The sequence below is a fragment of the Sphaeramia orbicularis genome, chromosome 3 (genome assembly GCF_902148855.1).
Source record: "Sphaeramia orbicularis chromosome 3, fSphaOr1.1, whole genome shotgun sequence".
NCBI classification, from domain to species: Eukaryota; Metazoa; Chordata; class Actinopteri; order Kurtiformes; family Apogonidae; genus Sphaeramia; species Sphaeramia orbicularis.
This window is the reverse complement of record NC_043959.1, coordinates 18,461,515-18,484,392: the sequence shown is the minus strand read 5'-3', so window position 1 is coordinate 18,484,392 and position 22,878 is coordinate 18,461,515. Positions and strand designations below refer to the sequence as shown.

The following is a 22,878-nucleotide window of genomic DNA, read 5'->3' as shown; positions in this document are numbered from 1 at the left end:
GATAAACCGTGGTAAAATTTCCAACGGTTAGTATTACCATTTAAATTCTAATTATCATGATAACCACGTTTGATTACCACACTTTTCCATACAAAATGCCTTTGTAAAGATCTGCTTTTATGTCAAATATTTGAGTATAGTTTTAATGTATTACAATTTAAAATTTCTATACCTAATATTTGGAACCAGTATTCACTTTTAAAGTCTTTGAAAAGGTTCGTTAAGCATCTTTGTGTTATTTATGCAATAATGTATATACATTTTTCAAATTAGATTTTTTTTTTTTTTGTGTGTGTGTTTTTGTCCTTTTGTGTTGATATAATAGGTTAAATTGAAAAACTAATAGGCGGATGAGGTAGATGAAGTTGTGCTGAAAAAAAAAGGTACCAAACATGGGTATAGTAAACATTTCTTTATATAGTATATAAAGGCAAAATCTAAAGTACTGAAAAACAGCCAAAATAGGCTCAGACCCATAAGGGTTTATATTTAAATGTTTCTGCCAACAGAAAGTGCATTGTGCCAATTATTTTATGTGGTTTTTTGGTTGTTTTTTTTTTTTTTTTCAAGATACAACTTGGTTAAATTATTTCGTTGTGTGCATAAGTACTTTTTGAACATTTTGAGCACAATTTCAACAATACCGCGATAATAATGATAACCATGATAATTTTGGTCACAGTAACCGTGATATGAAATTTACGTATCATCCCTAGTATGTATATATATATATTTTTGTAGTGTTGATCATTTCTTTCCTGCTACTTTAATTATATTTGCATGAAGCAGCTGTAACACACAACCGTTTCCCCTGGGATTAATAAAGTATCCTGATTGTGATTAGTGTATAAATAGATACCTGTGTGACCGAGAGCTTCCTAAAGTTGTCACAACGCATCTCCCTTCATAGGTGAGTGTGTTTTTGTGTGGTTGTATGCACTGTTGCATGTCATTGGTTACTTAAAGTTTTTACTCACACAAACCAGTGGCGGCGGTGGGACCACTGGGCACACAGCCCCCTCGGGCCGGAACCTAATTGTTAGCTCCTGTTGTGGCTAGTCCGGGGATTAGCTGCTGGCTGGGTCGTGCTATTCACTCCCTCTTTCATACCCGCTGCCCACTCGGCCTTATCACCATCAATCTGACACTTTGTTTATCTGACGCTGCAGCCAGATCTGCTGGCCTAGGAGAAACGTTCACAAAGGCACTGGATCATCAGCACTTTGATTGTGTGACCTCAAATGGCCATCACTCCCCCTGTGCCCGGTAATCTGGCTCGTCCTCTGTCTTCATGATCTTCCTGCCGTGTTTTTCTTTGCCGGTCCTAGAACCTGAAACGCCAACCTGAAGGCCCGTCACTTTGTGTGCGTCACTCGTGTCCTCCATCTCATAGGTGTCTCCTCGGTCGGGTTTTGTTGTATTTTTTTTGTTCCGGCCAACAGGTTCTCCATGTGGATTGATTTATCCTGGTGCGCCGTTTTCCTCTTGTCTTCCGTTCTCCGCTGACTGCTGTTTGATTCCGGTCGTCAGGGACTTACTACCACGTGTCTCATCTGGAGTTTACCACCGGTCGGTCGTTGTCGCGTTCATTTAGTTTCCCCGTCTTGAAGAAGAAACCGAAAGAAGCACGTTTTCGCCATCATGTCTTCTTTTAAGTTGGATTTTCTCCCAGAGATGATGGTGGACCACTGCTCTCTGAACTCTAGTCCTGTGTAAGTTCTTCACCCTGTTGGAGTTTGTGTCCTTCGTCCTGCGTTTCTAGAGGTTTCTGAAAGAGCCGGTTTAGTGTAAGGTCTTCATTTTAAGTCCTGTTGGTACTAACTGTCACTGCTTACAGGTGGTTTTGTTGTCGCCACTCAGGGAACTTTTAGCGTTTGCAGAACCTCGTTGTGAGCATCGCTTTGGTTGAATCCACCTCTGATTCTTCTCATTCTGTTGGTCATAGAAAGCAGATTCTTAGACATAGACAGATTTTATTAGTCATTCAGATTTACATCAAAATGAGGTTTGGATGCAGTGGCTCAGGAGGCAGTAGGGATAAATAAAACAGACACTATATACACAAAATAAAATAAATATGCATATAAAAACTATGCATCAAATAATAACAACTATGATTCAGTAAGAAAAAAACAGATTTTTATTGTTAGTTCACTAGATGCACAGGACATACAGAGAATTGAGATACCATTTCTGTCTCACTTTGTTATTAAAAAGCCATGCAATTCTTTTTAAAAAAAGAGGTAAAAATAGAATAAGAATAAATGGGTGGTATAAAGACTAAACTGTAATAGAATATAAAGTGTATGTCTATTTACAATAGCAGCAATAATGCAATCAGTAAGAGTTAAGAGGTGCATAATGGATCAATACAGTAACAGTATAATTAGTAGATTTGCTGTATAATCCATCTCTCCCTCTTGTTGCAGTGAATTCTATATTATTTTTTCTTTTAATTTTATTTTATTAAAGCTTTATTTAACCAGATAGAGTCCCATTTATAAAAGGTCGACCTGGCCCAGAGGTCAGCTGCACATGCCATGAAAGAATACAGGTTTATAAATTAAAACAATTCATAATTTAGTAATAACAGAAAGGTTTGACAGTTTTTAAAGTGCAGTTTGTTTGTTTTTTAATATTTCATACAAGTGCAAATTTAGTTGAGGTCACAGTAATTTAAGAACACAGACAGTGTTCGAATGACTCTCTGTCTTGTCTGTAAGATGGAATGAAAAGCTTGGAGTGACATGAGCTCAGGTATTTTCAGCTCCAGTTGAAGTGTATTCCAGTCACAGCTGAAGGCTCTGTTCCCCAGTTCAGTCCTAACTTTAACAACCTACTGACATCCTTTCTGTAAAAATACTCAGATCTTTAATAGGGTCAGCCTTTCTTTGATCCATTTGGTCATGTTTCTTGGTTTATATCCCATTTCCAGGCCTGTCATTCAGCTTATTTTTGCAGATCCAGTAGGTGGTGTTGAATTTTCTCTTCCCCTTGTATCTTGTTTATTATTAAGATAATACATTTATATAGATTATAAATGTATCTTAGGTCTGCTTTTATCATATTTAATGATCTATGTCTGTTGGAATGATGTTATTAATTACAGTCTCCAGTCCCAGGATCTGTTTTATCTTCGAGTTCTAAAAGTCAGAGCAGAACTGGGAAAGAAAGCTTTTAAATGTTCTGGTTCCACTGCCTGGAACAACTTACAGAAGGAGATTAAACTGAAGGAACTGGTCTATGTAAATGCATTCAAAGTCATTTTACGTGAATGGGAAAAGGATGAATGTGGATGTAGGTGTTTTTCAAACTGATTGAATTGGATTCTGCTTTGAGATGCTTTTAAGGAACATTGTTGTTATGTTTTTAGTACCTTTTAATTCATCAGTAGTGTTTTATATGTATGTTTTTAGTTTAGTGTTTTATGTAGTCTTTTAGAACTAAATTTTACTGTGTGTTTTATGTTCTTTTTTAATGTGAATGTATGGATGAAATCTGTATTTTCTGTAACTTGTGGTGCTGCTGTCTTGGCCACAACACTCTAAATAAATAAAGGTTAAATAAAGGTTAATAAATAAATAAATTGTATTAATAACCCATCATATTTAGGGTTAAACACAGTTATCTGTAAAACTGAATAACAGACCTCAGAGTTTTTACTCAACCAGTGATGTTTGGTTTAAAGATAACCAATCAGAGATCTCTAGTGGTCACTGTAACTTTAAATCATGAGTGAAGGATTAAGATTAAGTTAGTATTTGAGGAAAAACTGGGCAATAAATATTATATGATAATTCTGAAAAGATTTTTGGTTTATTTAAGAGGAGAAAGCAAACCTTGATTTCCAGCTAGTGTCGTATCACATTTACATACATGTGACAAGCAGTCCCTCAGTAATAATATAGAATACTTCATATTCAGATTTGACATCACATGTAACGGCTGGTAAATAATGAGACTACAGGCATCTGTGTAAAAACTGAAATCTAAGATCTGTACAGAATAATAAACACAGAATAATGATAAGAAAACAGAATAATTTAAAATAATGTGAGACAGACAATGATGGATGGGTTGTTCTTGTTTCTAAATTTCTCCTTGTATACATAGTCATTTGTTTTGGTGACGTCTTGCCTGAGAAAAGAAATGGAAAATGTGTGAATAAGACAAAAACAGCAGGATAGTTTGGCTGGTCACAAAGAAAAACAATAAATGTATAGTGTAAAACAGCAGGGAAATGAACAGAAAGGGACTGTGAAATCAGCAAAAACACTCTGATTTGTCTAAGACATCATCCACTCCACATTTATTATGAACAGACAACGCTGCACCCTAAAATTAAGTAATTATGGTCGTATCTGTTGTAGATATTCATGCTTTACTGTGTTTACCTGGTTTAGATTCTTGAACATCAGTCAGTATGATCTGGTTCATCTACAGTTTAATTCCAGTGGATTCTGCCTTTACACCCTGGAAAAACGTATTCCAAGTGCATTATCTGGATTCACATATTTTAAGAGACGACGTGATGATTTATTTCCAATAGGGTTTAAGAGCAGAAAGGGTTAATAATGATGTTTGTTTTATCTGTGATGGTCTTGCTTTTGTATTTACTACTGTCAACTTAAATTTCCCCATGGTGGCATCAATAAAGTCTTATCTTATCTTATCTTATCTTATCTTATCTTATCTTATCTTATCTTATCTTATCTTATCTTATCTTATCATCACCACAGTGTGAATGTAAGAGTGAATGAATAATGGATCCACTGTATGCGCTTTGAGTATGCGTTCATTGAAAAGTGCTATATACATTTAATCCATTATTGTTATTATTTATTATTATCTTATCTTATCTTATCTTATCTTATCTTATCTCATTTGCTGGCAATTTGAGAATTCTTTTTTTGGGGTTGAAATCTAAACCTACAAATACCCATAACACAATAAAAAAATACACATATTTCATTTTATGTCATGATGGTGCCTTTCATTGGTTTGTACCAGGGTGTGGAAGATGTCAGTGCTGTTGAGCAGCAGCAGGACTAACCTAAAGAAGTTCAATGAGCAGACACTGAGAGAAACAACCTTCCAATTTGCAGAAATATCCCCTTTACACATAATCAACAACCAGACCAAGCTGATACCAGTTCACTTCTAAACAGAAGCAGCGTAGTTACTGTTTGACTCTACTCCAGTGTAACCTCAGCTACAGGAGGGCTTTTATTACACTGAATACTTTTAATCCAGTTGGTTTTGGTCTTTCTGATCTTGACCTTTTGACATTTGACTTTTGTAATCCTTCCAGTTCATCCCTGATTCTTGTTCAAGTGAATGCTGTCTGTCCAACCTTTTGTAAGATACTGTGTTCTAAGAAGGACCGACATGCAGATATGAGGTCGAAGCACCTTTAAAAATGTTGTCATTAAATAGTTAATGGACTTGGATTCGTATGGAGCTTTTATACCTTGATGTTTGTCAAAGTGCTTCATAAAGTGTCATATATTCACACAGATGTGGGTAAACCCAGTTTTAATCGCTAAATCACTACAAAAGGAGCACCAATGTATTGGTTGTAATATTAGGACTTGAGAAATTAAAAACAGCTGCTACGTAAAAGTTGTCTCTGTGTCTGATGTAGCCAATCGTCTGTGATGTGTTTTTGTGGTTTTCAGTCCAGTTGACAGACCTGGGTTTGGGTCTCTGAGGGGTGGGGTCAGTTTTTAGCTCACCAGCCAATAGGCCATGAGCAGTCATGAAGGCGCTGTGTCTGATGTCGTCTTCGTCGTTGTCTTTGTTGTCGACTTCATTGTCTTTGTTAGGAATTATTTCAAACATCATCTACAAAACTACTGGTCGGATTCATTTCAAATTTTATATGCACTTTCTTTGGGGTAATGTCTACAAAGTTTGTTGACAGTTTTGTGAAATTTCGATTTAGAATTTTTGACAATTTTTAAAAATATTATAAATGAGCCTTTACATATAATGGTTCATATTTTAATGGGTTATAACATGTAAATAGTTACAGATATCAATATAGTTCCTATTGATCACTGATAGAAGTCATATATGGACTTTGATTGAATGAGTTGAGTTCTCCTCCAGTGAAAGTCCCGCCCACTTCTGTTGTTCGATTGATCTGCATCCAGACCACAGGACTGGAACATAGAAACAGAACCTGACAACCTCACACATTCAAGTTGTTACTGATTCTTGATAAAATATGTCGGTGAGGTACAGGGACATAGGAACTATTTTCTGAAACAACAGCAGCTGGTGTTCACTGGAGAAGCAGGTGATAAAGCACAAGAGAAAGCAACAAAGTTTTTACATATTCAGGTGGAAAACCAAGCAGTCAGTCACATCACCCAGTGAAAATTCACATCCAATCAGAGAAATCCACACTTTGAGCTTGGCTTTTAGTTAATCTGTTCTTGTGTGTTGCTGCTGCATCCTGGAGCTCAAATATGAACATGAGTTAATAGATAAAGGTGACCATTAGTCGGCGGATGGATTGGTTTATGAACAGATCTTCATTAATTTATTCTGAAGTTGTCAGGGCATTATCTAATTTGTGGTTCATAGCTCAGAATAGGAGGATCTACCTTCAATTTGACACCTCAAAGTCATCAGTGGAAATGTTTCTGTTCTCAGTAAATGATTCTTTATGATATTTGATTAATATTAGTATCATAAAATCAGAGTCTGTAACAGTGAGTAGTTTAAAACAATATCACACTAATGAATATAATAATTCCTACAGTTAATGTTTCAGTTCTTTATCCCTTTAACTGATGCATGAGGAGCTACTTATTTCTGAAACGACCATCAGTTTGATAGAAGCATAAAGACTGGATTGTGTTTTAATGAGTAAAGGTCATGTGGTCTGATGAGTTCAGTTTGACCCTGTTCTGGAGGCAGATGATGTGATTACCCATCATGCCTAGTGCTTACAGTACAAGCCTGTGGAGGCAGTGTTATAATCCAGGGTTGGTTCAGTTGGTCAGGTCAAGGGTCACAACATTATGTGTCCAAGAAATTATGGAAATAAATGTTCTGACACTGTATAAACTTATTGAAATGATGTCACAACGAATGCATGCTGTAATCGAAGCTAATGGAGGTCCAACAGGATATTAGAGTTTGGACTTTTTATCTCAGCTGTGCATTTAATAATATATGCTACTTAAAGGAGTTATATTTTGCTTTTTTAAATGGAATTCTACATTTTCAAACATTTCCCTGTGGTCTCCATAAACTTTAAATGCTCTGCTTGGGTCTGAATTCTTCAGTAATTCAACTCCACGGGTCCATCTTCAACCCTATTTCTGAGTAATGACACCAGAAAGGAGGTTTGGAGCACTGGCCCTTTAAATGCACATGAGCCACTTCAGGCCCCGCCCCCTCCAGGTTGTTGGCTGTGCTGCTCTGTCCTGTTCAACCAACAATTGAACATTTTAGGTCGATTAGGCTCAAAGTTTGGACATATTTTCAGTATGGACTACAACCGCTGCTGCTGACAAACAATTATGTCGAACTGGAAAAATGTTTGTCTGAAGTCTGGACCTTATATATGCAAATGTGGACAAGAACTAGTTATAGACGTAACAAATTAAGCAAGAAGTAAAACAGGTTGTAGAAATCCAGTTGATTTTTGTCCAAATGAATGTAAAGATAGTTTTGCAAGACTTGGAGGGTTCAAATTCAAACTGTATGAACTATTAGGGTCCAAATACACAAATAAATGAACCAAAGATGAATAGAAGTGGGTTTAGATAAATATGACCCCTTTAAGAGAGAGCACATCCTGGAGTTCATCTTTTATCTATTATCTACCATTGGTCCTTCTGGTTCATTATAAGTGTTATCATTGTGTTCATGGGATCTGTCCAGAAGCTGCTGGGGAATAAAAACCACACCAGTGAAACCAAACTGGCTCATTCAGCAGATCCTGGTCTACATGGACAGTTAGATTGTAGTAAGAGTCTAATATTCTAGTCATTTTAAAGTAAGGCATTATCTTCATGTCCTGATAGTGGTCTGGGGTAAAGTTAGATGCAGTTCCAGTTTGGTCAGTCTGCTCCAGGGTGGAAACTAAAGTGGAATTTTTCATTAAAACAGCTTGATCCTGATGATGACAGTGTCTTGACACTAAATTAAACTAGTTTTAAATTAGGATTAAGCACCATGACAACGTGATGAACGTGAGATTATATCTGTGAGTGTCTGATGAGTAGTTTAGTGTTTAATAACCACCCCCCCAGTCAATGGACAATACACCACTGAACCTTCCCTCAATATTCATAACTCATGCACCTTGATTTTTTTTTATTTTACCATGAATATATCCTTTATTTGTTGTATATATCCTTTTTTTGTTGTATATATTTCTTCTATCTGTGGTACAGAGTTGACCTTTTGTCAATATTTTCCAGTACTATATATTTTCAGGATAATTTTTTGTGTGACAGTTTTATATACAGTCTTTTTTTTCACTTTAATCTGCTGGTAAACAGAAACAGAGCTGATAAACTGATACATTGTTCTTGTGACAGTGACAATAAAATTCTAGGGGTTTTCGTGTGATAACGATTGGAGACATGGCACTGTCAAACCAAACTAAAACTACAACTACACTGCAACCGTTGGAAATGAAGCTGAAGAATGAAGACGATGCAGCTTTAAAAGAGGAAAAACTGTGCCTTAACTAATAAGGTGTAGCCTGACACGCCTGAACATGCATAGATACACCCAGATATGTCCGCACATGCCTGGATACACCTGGACATGCTTGGATATGCCCAGACATGCTTGGATATGCCTGGACACACCTGGATGCACCTGGACATGCCTGGATGCACCTGGATATGCCCGGATATGACTGTAGATGCCTGGATACGCCTGGACATGTTTGGATATGCCTGGATGCACCTGGACACGTGTTGATACACCCGAACATGCTTGGACGCATTTAGATACACGTGGGTACACCTGAATATGCCCACAGATGCCTGGATAAGCCCCGACATGCTTGGATATGCCCGGACACGCCTTGATGCACCTGGATATGCCCGGATACGCCTGCACACACCTGGACATGCCTGAATATGCCCAGATTTGCCCTGATTTACCCAGATACACCCGGACATGTCAGGACACGCCCAGATGCACCTGGACATGCCTCGATATGCCCAAATACACTTGGATTTGCCTGGATACACCGTTACACCCCTGGATATGCCTGTACACGCGTGGATACACCTGGATAGGCCTGAACACGCACAGATTCGCCTGCACACACCTGGACACGCCTGAATATGCCCGGATTTGCCCGGATTTACCCAGATACACCCGGACATCCCAGGACACACTCAGATACGCCTGGACACGCCTCGATATGCCCAGATACACTTGGATTTGCCCGAATACACCTTTACGCACCTGGATACACTTGGATACGCAGGTCTGCTGGAGCAGTGGTGGCCCTGACCATAGACAACTCCTCTCAGTTCACTTTTTTACCTCCTCGGCTTCAACTCCGTCATCCTTGATTTTGATCCAGAAATCGACTTCAGCGCTCTGTCTGAAAGGATTTTTTAGTTCCCTATAGTCATGGGTGGAGGACTGACGAGGAACCACACCCAGATACCTGGGTCATCATTCTGTTCCTGGATCAGAACTGGAGGATTCCCAGGTTTATCCTTAGTGGAAGATATTTGGCAATGGATATCTGACGTTTAACTGGAGACATGACGCACATCTGGATTATACAAACCACAGCAGGAGAAGAGCTTATCCTATTTATAATTTAAAATGATCAAATATACAAGCAGACTGACATCACATACAGCGCCACATTGTGAGTTTAATTAAAATTTAAAGATTAAAACAATAAACAGATGAATGAATAACAGATGATGCAGTTTGTTATATTTACTCATTCATTCTTTCTCTGTATCTGTATAATCCTCTGAATCCCTTGTACTGGTTCTGTCCAGTGTTTGGTTCTGTATCAGACCAGTTTGAAGGTGTTCTAACTGGTCCAAACCTCGTCTAAGACGTTATCCAGTCAATTGGAGATCACTGGTTGAAATGGAAATGCACATGAGTCCTGTTTGACTGTATTCAGTGTGACTCATGGAATTGAAAACTTTAATCAGGTCTAATTTTTTAACTTTGAAACTGTTGTTTCTTTTCTTTTCTTTTCTCTTTCATTTCTTGTTTCAACTTCTTCTGTTTGCTGTGTGTGTCGTCAATGTGAATAAGTCCAGGATGTAAACATTAGAATGAAGCTCTAGCCGTGTAATTTCATGGTTTGGGTTTTAATTTGCAGGGTCTTCTGCAGGGTTCATCTTTTAAAACATTCTCCAAAATGAAGGAAGTCATTTTCGTATGAATGGTGTATTTTTTGCTGCAGTAGGTTTTCTGTCATAGGATGTCCAAGCAAAAACTGGCAGCTGTGGCTCAGTTGGTAGAGCGGGTCGTCCAGTGACTAAAAGGTTGGCAGTTCGAATCCTGGCTCCCACTGTCCACATGTTGGAGTGTCCTTGAGCAAGACACTGAACCCTAAATTGCTCCCAATAGGGCCAGGCAGCGCCATGCATGGCAGCATTCGCCCGCTGGTGTATGTGTGAATGGGTGAATGTGAGGAATTGTAAAGTGCTTTGGGCACCATGAAGGTGTAGAAAATGCGCTATCAGTCCATTTACATTTACCATTCTCCAAAATGAAGGAAGTCATTTTAATATGAATAGTGTATTTTTTCCTGCAGTAGGTTTTCTATAATAGGATGTCCAAGCAAAAACTGTCATTTATCAAATTTGTTCCTGACTGTTAAACATTCTTTTTACCTTTAAATCAGAGATATAGTGTTCAACACGTTGTCTGTCCATCATTCTGTTTCTCGATCAGGGGAGTCAAAAATACGGCCCGTGGGCCAAAACCGGTCCGACAAAGGGTCAGATCCGGCTTGTGGAGTGAATTTGTGAAACGTAAAAATTACACTGAAGAAATTAACAGTTATATTTGTAAAAACCATGTTAGTTCAGGTTCCACATACAAACCAGTTTGACCTCAAGTGGATCAGACCAGTAAAATACTATCAGAGTAACATATAAATAATGATAAATACAACTTTTTCTCTTTGTTTTAGTGTAAAAAAGTTTAAATTGTATGACAATGTTTACATTTACAAATTTCCTTCCACAAAAAATGTGAATAACCTGAACAAATATGAATAACCTGTTTTGTTTTAGTAGTAGTAAGTGCAATTGTACCAATATTCTCCCTGTTATTAAATGTTTTGTGTATTTGTAGATCCACTGTGATCTGTTAGTTGTAGTGAACATGTGTTAAAGATAAGCTAAGGCAGAATATTGTTCAAATTGCACTTATTTTTCTTTAGAAATTTCAGGTTGTTCTTGTTATTCACATCCTTTAAAGGATAGTTTGTAGATGTAAACATTTTCATAATGTAATTTTACTTTTTCACTGTTATTATTTTACTGGTGCGGCCCATTTTAAGATAATTTCAGGCTGTTGGAGGCTTCTGAAATACAGTGAGTTTGACATTCATTTTCTAGATCATAACTGGGAAAAAAAAAATCCACATTTTTTTCCACCACAAGGGGTCACTAGTATATATTAATTAGAAAACAAAATATGCACTGTATAAACTACAATTCATCATTCATTTATGTGTTTAAGTGGTTTTTTCTGTCTGTTGTATCTGCTTTGTAATTTATGTTCTTATATGACTTAACTGTTCTGCTGTCAATGAAACTGTTCTAATATCAGTAACGTATTGCTTTTCAATTTACTAGAGTCTCGGGGGGACATACCATCCTCTGATTTAAAGATAGTATTTTATTTATTTGAAGTGGATTAATGACAGTAAAGAGTCAAGTACAGTAGATAATAGTTATGATTAAAAAGAATCTAACGCAATCGTATTTTCCTCTGTAGTGGGAAAAAGATGAATGGGTCTCTGGATCACCCGGACCAACCAGATGTGGATGCCATCAAGATGTTTGTGGGCCAGATCCCACGGTCCTGGTCTGAGGATCAGCTTCGGGAGCTGTTTGAACCTTTTGGAGCCGTCTATGAGATTAATGTTCTCCGAGATCGAAGTCAGAATCCACCACAGAGCAAAGGTTTACCCACTGAAACAAAAACACACACACATATTATCACTACACAGTAGAACTGACAGATTATTGAAGGTTAATACAACTGTACTATTACAGATATGAACTCTATCTCCTGAGAGTTTTGGACATTCTGTAACATACTTTTTCTTTTCTTTTTGCTTCAACCTTTATTTAACTGTACAAAGAAATGATTTTGATCAGGGCAGTCAAACATACGGCCCGTGGGCCTAAACTGGCCATCCAATGGTGTCAATTTATCCCAAAGACAAAGTACAAAAACTACACTGAAGACATTAACAATCCTGAAAAGTTGTTTTGATCATAAAGTTAAATGATATATTTTTCAGTTCCAGATGCCTGTAAATGTTTTGTGTATTTGTAGATCTACTGTTGTCTGTAAGTTGTACTGCACATGTGTAAATGATAAACCGAAGCATAAAATGTTTAAAATTATTGCAGGTTAGTGATGCTGTTGTCACTTTTCTCCTCAGGCTGTTGTTTTATAACTTATTACACTCGCAAATCAGCCTTGGAGGCACAGAACGCTCTGCACAACATGAAGATTCTGCCAGGGGTAGGTGACAGATTATTTATCTGTGTTCGATGGTTCATGTGGAAGCTACAGGTCGGCCAGTGGCAGATTTGCAAAAGCTGTTATAGCATCAATAATATTGATCAGGGAAAAGCTGATCACCACCTCCTACTCCTATAATGTTGTTTCTAAAAATGCATTAATCATCTAGATTTAATTCGAATTAAATTTTTAATTTTATCACTTAGTAAAACCTGATAACTGTTGAATTCATTGTGTTGGTTGGAGCGATTGATCAGTAAATACGGCACTGTAAAAACTGACAAGAACAACTATGATTTTTATCTTTTCAGCAACTAACACACACAATAATTTCACACATTTATTTATTTATTTATTTATCAATTTCAAAGCTTTGTTGAAAATCCTGCGGGACTACATTAGCTATGTTATCTTTATACCTTAAAAACTAATTTTACTGAATTTATTTCACTTTTAAAAATGAGTTTTTCTAATTATTGAACTGAAAGCATGAACAAACTTCATTATCAGGTATCCAGGTGAGCATATTATGCACACTTTATACCTCATATTATAAAAGGTCATATTATTTTTCACAGCTTGTATTAGGTCAGAATTTAAAAGTTGTTCATTTTTGCATCTTTTTTAAAATTCTGACCCAGCCACTAAAATCATCACGATGTAAACAGTGTTAAATTCCTACACTAACACCCTTCTACCAAGTGAGTAAAAAAATGCACACTGACACATTTTAGCATTTAACATTTACGCAAAAAATAATAACATATATTAACCAAAGTTGCTGTTAATCACAAGCCGCTTTTCCATTTACCCTCAGACTGCGTGAATATAACTTGCGCATAAAAATTTCCTTAATGGAAAAATGACAATTTCGTCAAAACTCTCATTTTTTGATTAAAAACTTTTGCACTGGCAAGAGGTGTTTTTTTGGGCGTAGCGCAATTGGTTTATCACACTAAACTGCAATGGAAAGACCTTTTTCTACAATTAGAGTAATGTCAATAAAAATATCAGATGTTGACGGGCGTTACAACAAGCAAAGAAGAAGAGTTTTAAAACAGACATGTTGCGGTATGTGTGGACACACTAGGAAATGAATCATTTTTTTTATTTAGTACGAGATAGAGGGATAATATATAATAATAATGAATATATCTGTAAATCAACACCATATTTAAGTTTGTCGCCATGTTTATGGAATGACTTCTCACATCATCTTGCAATAATAAATAAACAAATCATCACACTTGTGATTTAATGGAAAAACCGACATTACACACTTCTGTTTTTTCGACATTTAGTAAATATCGGTAAAGTTTTGCTCAGATGTCCAATGGAAAAGGCACTAATGACATATGCCAGGATGAAAAAATCAAAAACCAAGTAATCCAGTTTTTATGTAGTATATTTAAAAAAATCTTTTGTGTTTTTTTGCATTAATAAGCAGCTATGTTTTGTTTACGTTACAAACATGGCCTTTAAAGGGTTAAAAATATGGCAGTTCTTGAGTATTGCTACTTTTGTTTGTGGCTGAAGTTGATGAAATACAAAAAAAAAAAATAAATAAAAAAACAACTGTCTGAAAAAAATGTTGACATTACTACGGCTCTGTGCGAATTATGCACTTTCAGTGGTTAAAAGAACTCTACCGGCCTGATACCAGAGGGTTAACAACCATATGACATATTGCAGTTTGCATGAAAGTAACTATATCCAGAATGAACCCAGTGTTTCCATGTGCATATCACTGAATGCAGTGTCTTTCCTGTAACAATGTGGGTCATTAATAATGGACAGTCTGAATGTGTAATGGAAGTCGTTCACCATGTGGTCTTCATTATTTCAGATTAGATTAGATAGAACTTTATTGATCCCTCAGGAAATTAAGGTTCCAGTAGCAGCACAAAACTGAAGGTACACATATAAGAAATATTACAAGACAAAAGGAAATAAAATACTAATAACAATAACAATAAAAATAGTCGTGAAAAACAGGCAATTGCACATTAGAAAGTACAAGTAGAAATAAACAATAAAGTAGTAATAATAAAAAAGTAATTATGTTATAATATGCACAGTATGTACGTATAGTTTAGTGAGAGCAGAACTACTAATTATAATTATAATGAAGTGGTTATTACAGCAATAATAATAATAATAATTGAATGTCACCCAAAATCTGTCTGAGTCTGATCATGTAATTGAACCAAATCATATTCCTGACATGCATCACACTGTACAGACATGCAGGTTTTTTGACCTTTGGCCTTTTTTAGATGCACCATCCGATCCAGATGAAACCTGCTGACAGTGAAAAAAACAATGGTAAGAACTTTCTACAATGTTCTTCACTTCTGTTTCTCATATTTTTATTTATTCACTCATGATGCCTCTGCTATAGAAACTGCTGAAATCCATAAATATAACACTGCTGAAATGATTTTGGGGAATTCACTGGTGTAATCCTTGGAGTTAATAGATGCACATTTCTGCATCTGGGCGTGGTCAAGGGCATCACAAATGGACCGCCCACTACTTTTTGATTCATAACTGTTGAACCAGACAAGTTTCAGACAAATATTCCACATAATTTTAAAGGTCTAAATGCCATCTTAAACAGACTCAAAGGGCAAAATTTAGTTTCAGATATTTTAAAATGAAAAATATCAAAAACTACTGCGTCATGGATGGACAAAAAATTAACGTCTATTTTTTGCAAGAATTCTAAAGTGAAGTTCCTCTGACATTTTCATCCTCAAATTTATTTAGTGTATACCTTAAACCAGGCATGTCCAAAGTCCGGCCCGGGGGCCAATCACGGCCCGCGGTCAGATTTTCTACGGCCCACAGCTTCAGTTTTAGAATGTATTATTAATGGCCCGCTTGGACTGTTGAACCGAGTACATGAATCATAAAAGGTTCAAATGCAGTTCCTCCTTTCACCTCATGGTGGCAGCACCACTCTAACTCTATCTGGCTCTGTGACCTCACCGTGAACCCTTTCCACTAATTTCTAACCATGGCGCCTGTAAATAAAAAAACGAAAGTTGACAGTGAGGGCCGCCGCTTCCAGCAGAGATGGGAATTACAATTTTTTTTCCCTGAAAATCGAGGCGATTGTGTTTGCCTAATTTGTCAACAGACTGTTGCCTTGTTTAAGGAATTCAATGTAAAGAGACACGAGCAGACAAAACATGCAAACGCATATGACAAGCTAGCAGGGAGTGAGCGTTCCGAAAAAGTGAAGCACATTCCAGCTGCTTTAAACTCACAACAGTGACTCTTCATGTGAACCTGAGTTTAATGAATTCACCACCAGGGCAGGATACCAAGTTGCCAGGTTAGTTGCCTCTAACTGCTGGTGTTATGTACTTGTAGATGTGACACAAAATATTACTTTCTGAATGATTTTGTGAAAGACAAGAGTAAGAGTCATATGTTTTCATCTGAAATGTTAACAGACTTTACATTACTGAGTAATATATGAGTACTGATTACTCATATAAGTCATGTTTAAAATGAATGTGGGGTTAAGATTTGTATCAACTTCTTGGACGTTTAAGATACTCCACACAGTTTGTTCTGTGTTATCTGACTCCAGTGTGAAAGGAAGGCAGAAATGTTTTTTTTTTTTTTTTTTTTAATTTGTTCACACCTGAGTGGCTTAGATTTGGTTACATTGTCATTTAAAAAAATGATATTGTGACAATGAAAATAAAATTGTTGTAGAACAGTGCTTTTATATGTAATTTTTACTGTTTATAAAACATCCAAAGGGACCGCTGGCCCCTGGCAGTGTCCACATTATCAGATCTGGCCCTCTTTAAAAAAAGTTTGGACACCCCTGCCTTAAACCCTCTATTTTACAACCAAATTATTGGTTAGAGGAAAAAAATATTTGATCAGACCTAAATAGAAAGAGTTTAGAAAAATGTCAGTGTCACAGATGGACAACAAAAGTAAATATTAAATTAGCCATTTTTATTTCAATTATAAATATTATATACATTTTTTTCACAATATTTACAACATACAAATAATATTAACATTATATTCAAATGTATTTTGCATAGATATATGCATTTATTAATTTTAAACACTGTGTGTTCAGAATATGACATAAATAATATAATAGTCAAATATCAATGCATTTGGAATAATTTTAGTTTATTTCTAGAGTTTATAAAATGAATCCAGAATGACGGCATTAAACTGTGTCACTTTCCAAACATTCACACTCAGAAAACTCCTCAAATTTTTTTTCACTAATTCTTTCTCACTTCAAAATACATTTTATAAGTTATTACCTACCCAAAAATATAAGTTTGGTTTAGATTATTGTAATTAATTTTTTTTTGACCAGATGTTAACCTTCCCTTGACTTCGCCCATCTGCTCATTAGTGTGAGACTGGATTCAACCTATGATTCAGTTGTCCACATTTCTGCACTTATGTTCCATAATCGTATTAAAATTTGTAAATCAAAATACACAAATCCAGAAAATAAGTAGTTGTAGGTGCTTCATTGGGTAAAAAAAACCCCACAAAATCTGGAGTATAATGCGTGAAAAACTCCAGAGCAATAAAAAAAACAGTTGTTCAAGTGGTCTTGCCTGGACCACAGACAGAACCAGTTATAAACTCTAACATGATGTTTGAAGCTGAATTAACTTTAACACAGAGCAGGTGTGTTTGATGTTGTGTTCTTCTAAATACAGCAGTTGAAGACAGAAAGCTGTTCATTGGAATGATCTCCAAGAAGTGTAACGAGAACGACATTCGCCTGATGTTTTCACCGTATGGACAGATAGAGGAGTGTCGGATACTCAGAGGCCCCGACGGACTCAGTCGTGGTGAGACGTTCTCTGTTTTCTGTCTCTGATCAGATGCTCGGCAAATAGAAAAGACATAATCCATATATGTGTTGGATATACATAAAATATTGTAGAATCCATCATATCACGGTCCAAACCACCCTTTCAACCAAAGAGAACATGTACACCATCTGTATTAACCCCTAAATATATATTAAATATATTTATATGCCGACTGCTGAATTTATTTTCCTCTACATTTAGCCTTCCCAAAGTGTTTTATCACCATTTATTATGATATTATTTGTAGCATTTTGTATTTTTCAGTGAATCTTTTATTTCCCTATATTTAATTCACTGATCATGTAGATGTTCTTGAAATCTCAGAGTAAATTCAAAGGTTGTCATATGATTTTGGCCAAACTACACCAGTTCAGCCAAACTAATAAAGATCCTCTCCTACTCCATTGCTCATATATTGTGTTTTTGTTTTTTCAGGATGTGCGTTTGTGACGTTCACTGCTCGACAGATGGCCCAGTCAGCGATCAAGTCTATGCACCAGTCCCAGACCATGGAGGTGAACTTAGCATTTTTACAGACGATGCGTCACAATATCATAAAACTGTGACTGGGAATCAGGAATTAAATGAATCATATTCTTGCTGTTACTCTGTGATTTATGGATCCCAACTGGGTGTAACATGCAAAAAGTGAACTCCAAACTCCAAAACATAAAAAAAAAACTGCATGATGTAGTTGTAGATGTAGTTTGTTTGACCACACATACATGAACATGAATTAGTTTCATTTGTTGTATTACTTTAATAGTTCTTTAAATAATGAGTTTAATCTGTATTTTCTCTGTTGCACTTATGCTGTTTCAGTTTAAAGACAACCTTATTAGGTTTTAATCTGGGTAGAATGTGATAAGATAAAATAAGATAAGATAAGATAAAAGAAGATAAGATTTTTTTGATCTGAGCATGGGGAAAGATCACTGTTGACAGCAACACTGCAAATATCTAAATCTTACCAAGTGTATTTTTCTCATTTTTAGTCCAAATATCTCATCACACTTAAAATAAGACAGAAGCAACTAAAGAGTAACTTTTCAGTGAGATATAAGAACTTATTTTTAGACAATAGATCTGGAAAATCTTATTTCAAGAAATCTTACAAAGATAATTTTCACTTGTTCCATTGGCAGATTTTTTTTGCTTAATTCAAGATTTTTTTGCTTAATTCAAGCAGTTGCAGTTGCACATAGTGTGATGTGACCCATGGCATGGCCCCGTCCTCCACTGAGGGTGTAAAAGTATTCAGGGCCTCTACAGTGTGATGAGGGGTTGGTTAGTAACAGGTTTGTCCAAATGTGTGAATGTTTTATGTGTTGTTTCAGGGCTGTTCTTCACCCATTGTGGTGAAATTCGCAGACACTCAGAAAGACAAGGAGCAGAAACGCATGGCTCAACAGTTACAACAGCAGATGCAGCAGCTCAGCGCTGCGTCTATGTGGGGAAACCTGACGGGGTTCAACAGTCTGGGGCCACAGTATTTAGCAGTGAGTATGTGCTTACAACACCTCTGTGTATATATATATATATATGTATGTGTATATGGATATGTGTATATGTATGTCTGTGTTTACATGTATATATATGTGTGTGTATGTATGAGTATTTGTATATGTGTATATATGTATGTGTATGAGTATATGTATATGTATGAGTATGTATATGTGTATATACAGTATATGACTATGTGTATATGTATGTATATGTGTATGTGTATATATATATATATGAGTATGTGTATGCTGGTACATCTTAAAGAATCAGAATATTGTGACAAAAGTTCAATATTTAACTCTTTCAGTGCCATAGGCCGATTAAATCGGCTTTACGAATACAACCTTTAAAGTGCCACGGGCCGATCAGATCGGCTTTGGAGAACACGCCATGTTTGTGTACAAACAAACCATCCACCCCCATTTCTATCTCACATTTCGATGACGTTCTTTCAAATCTTCTTGCAAATTGCGATCAATAATGAATCGGCTGCGTCCGGTGCGTTTTGAATCTAAGTAGCAATCGGTCGGATGTTACCGAGTGGTTTTTGACCAAGGAAGAGCTCGCGTTTCGTTTTCTGCTTGGGAAATTTTATGAATGAATTTATGAATGAAATCATATGCAAATTAGATGGCCATTTTGTAGTAATATCGTAAACACAGTGATCTGTCAAAACAGTCCCATCTGCTAGAAAATGAGTTCTGATGACGATTCAGACTTCGATTATAAAAACGACGCAAAATACTGAAAAACGGAAAATTCTGTGGCACTTTTAAGGCTTATTAGCCCCTTAACTGTCTGGCACCGAAAGAGTTAATCACTCATTTCAGAAAGTGAAAATTTTATATAGCCGCTGTCAGGCAGAATCCTCTTATGTCCAAAATAGTTGTTTTTCAGGAAACTGGAAAAACAACATATATTCTAAGTAAATGAATGGAGTTTAAAGATGTAGTCAAAGGCTGTTTTCAACACTTTATTGGTTAAATGTTTCTAAAACCATCAGGCTAACGTGAAGACTGACCAATAGAATTGTTTTATGACAAAGAAAAAAGGCCATTAATGGTCTTATGAGGTTTCCGCCCAACAGTGACAATATATTCTAGACCAGAGGTGTCAAACATGTGGCCTGTGGGCCAAAACCAGCCCTCCAAAGGGTCTGTTCTGGTCCATGGGAGGAATTTGTGAAATGCAAAAATTATACTGAAAACATTAACACTCATGGGTGTCAGAATAATTTGTAAAATTACACCAAAATGTTTATATTTAAAAACTATCCTGTCATGAAAAACCATGTATGACCTGAAATGTTTTAAGAAAAATAAGAGTTAAAAGTGAAGACCAGATGAAGGCCACTGCCAAACCGACCTGGGCTTCCATAACACCTCAGCTGTATCAGGAATCTTTTTTTTATTGACTTCATGAAATATTCCAATATTTTAAGACTTTCATCAGCTGTAATCATCAAAATTAAAACAAAAAAGGCTTGAAATAGTTCACTTTATGTGTAATGAATCAAAAATGTATGAAAGGCTCATTGTTTGAATTAAATTGTGAGTAAAAAGTGGATATTTTAACAATATTCTAATTCTTGGAGTTGCCCCTGTATGTGATAATCTCATGTCCATCGTCCTGGTCATTAGTCGTGCATCAGTTTGTTGTTTTTCTGTTTTCTGGGGTTAATGCTTCCTTTCTCTGTGCAGCTTTACTTACAGTTGCTGCAGCAGTCAGCCTCCACAGGAAATGCACTCAACAACCTGCACCCCATATCAGGTACACAACAAATACACACACAGAACACAGGTGGGATTAAAGGACGTTGACATGGGACACGTTCAGTAGGAAAATATTATGTGATGTAAGATTAGGTTTTCATTTGTTTCATATTTATTATTGGCTGAGTGATGATGTTTGTGTCTTGAAGTCCAAGTGGATCATAATGAGGATTTAGAAGAACTGCTTTACTAAAGTGACCAAGAGAGTGAATGGATATAGTCTTAAAGTTAAACTGGATCAGACCAGCACTGATTCATGTGTAATACTGATCAGTGGTTGTTAAATGAAATGTACGTTCTCTACGTCCTGTGTACCAAACTTCTCATTGTTAGTCTTAACCCTCTGGTATCGCACCCATAGAGGTCCTTCTACTCACCAAAAGCATGTCATATGCACAGCGCCAAAGTAATATCAGCCTTTTTTTCATACAGTTTATTGTAACTTTTTGAAAAACGTTTTGTATTTCATCAACTTGAGCCATAAACAAAAATACTAAATACTCAACAATTGTCATATTTTTTACCCTTTAAATGCCATCTTTTGTCTTTGTAAATGCTTTTCGCCCATGTTTAATACAGAAATCAAAACTGTATGTATATATCATGTTTTGTTAAATGGACAAATAAATTACTACTTGTACTAGTAAACAAACCTTTTTTTTTTTTTTTTTAATGCAAAAAACACTTTTTTTTCAATGTACTACATAAAAATGTAAGTAATATTTTTTGGCATATGTTAGTGATTAACAGCAGCATTGCTTAATATGCATTATTATCTTTTTGGTCAAATGTTAAATGCTAAAATATGTCAAAAGTGCATTTTTTACTCACTTGGTAGACGGGTGTTTGTGTAGGAATTTAACATTCTTTACAATGTGCTGGTTTTAGTGGCTGGGTCAGAATTGAAAAAATTATGCAAAAAAGAACAACTTTTGAATTCTGACCTAAAACTAATTGTTAAAAATATTAATAATTTTCATTTTATAGCATAAAGTTCAAAAATATGCTCACCCTGATACCAGAAGGTTAATTGTGTGTTTGCTTCAGGTCTTAATGCCATGCAGAATCTGGCCGCTTTAGCAGCAGCAGCGACCGCCACACAGGCCACGCCCACAGGCTCCAGTGCCATGACGACATCAAGCAGCCCATTAAGTGCACTAACAAGCTCAGGTATGAAATACTACAGCACTGTATTTCAGAAGAGGTTATGATGAGGTTAGATTAGAGACCAAACATGATCCGAGGCTGTCTTTTTTTTCATTTTTATTCATTCATTTTTATTATTTTTATTATTACTATTGATTTATGTTTTAATATTGTTGATTATGCTTCTGTTTTTTTTTTTATCACAAAAAGAGATTGGATTGCAGCTCCAGATTTTCAGAGTTATTTCAGTCATTTTAAGTCCAGATGCTGGTGTGAAATGTGAATCTTATCTTCCGTTGTCATTGTCCTATAATATGAACAGTCAATGCTCCTCCAGCAGGCTCCTCCCCCACCTCCAGCAGCACCTCCTCCGTCAACCCCATGACGTCCCTGGGGGCTCTGCAGTCTCTGGCTGCTGGTGCTGGAGCCGGCCTTAACATGGGCTCCCTGGCAGGTACTGATCCAGGAAATCAGGATGTGTCATGATAAACACTGTGTATTCCTGTAAATATCAATGAACTAAACATATGTTCAGATACGTGACATTTGGCAGAACTTCAATGCTCTTTACTCTAAACACTTGGATGATAGTTTTAGGTCATTTTTTAATATTTGAAAGTGAAAATACTACATGGAGACCCTTTAATATCAGAATAAAGACAATATGTGACTTCCTTTAGGTTCGTTGTGAAGTTCTGGTTCTGTCATGTGTTAGATTAGATTAGATTAGATTAGATGGAACTTTATACATATAGTTCTTATCTATACGCCCCTCGCACGTATTGTATCTTATTTTGGCATCGATCCAGCTGATGTCATCATGTCTATCTGTGTGCTGATGTCAGCAT

General features: G+C 36.2%; 1 protein-coding gene across 7 annotated transcripts in view; it reads left to right on the top strand.

Moving 5' to 3' along the window:
• Positions 1–22,878, top strand: part of LOC115412421 (CUGBP Elav-like family member 1) — a 44,618-nt gene that overhangs the window by 6,142 nt on the left and 15,598 nt on the right. For 3 of the 7 annotated variants that reach the window (XM_030124945.1, XM_030124975.1, XM_030124953.1), the window contains exons 3-11: positions 11,971–12,158; positions 12,647–12,729; positions 15,006–15,054; positions 17,448–17,582; positions 18,042–18,121; positions 18,944–19,105; positions 20,813–20,882; positions 21,932–22,054; positions 22,353–22,484. In XM_030124945.1, coding sequence (XP_029980805.1) covers positions 11,971–12,158; positions 12,647–12,729; positions 15,006–15,054; positions 17,448–17,582; positions 18,042–18,121; positions 18,944–19,105; positions 20,813–20,882; positions 21,932–22,054; positions 22,353–22,484 — 1,022 coding nt within the window. The remainder of the gene's footprint in view (positions 1–11,970; positions 12,159–12,646; positions 12,730–15,005; positions 15,055–17,447; positions 17,583–18,041; positions 18,122–18,943; positions 19,106–20,812; positions 20,883–21,931; positions 22,055–22,352; positions 22,485–22,878) is intronic. The other 4 variants (XM_030124989.1, XM_030124967.1, XM_030124982.1 and 1 more) reach the window with 2 other exon arrangements.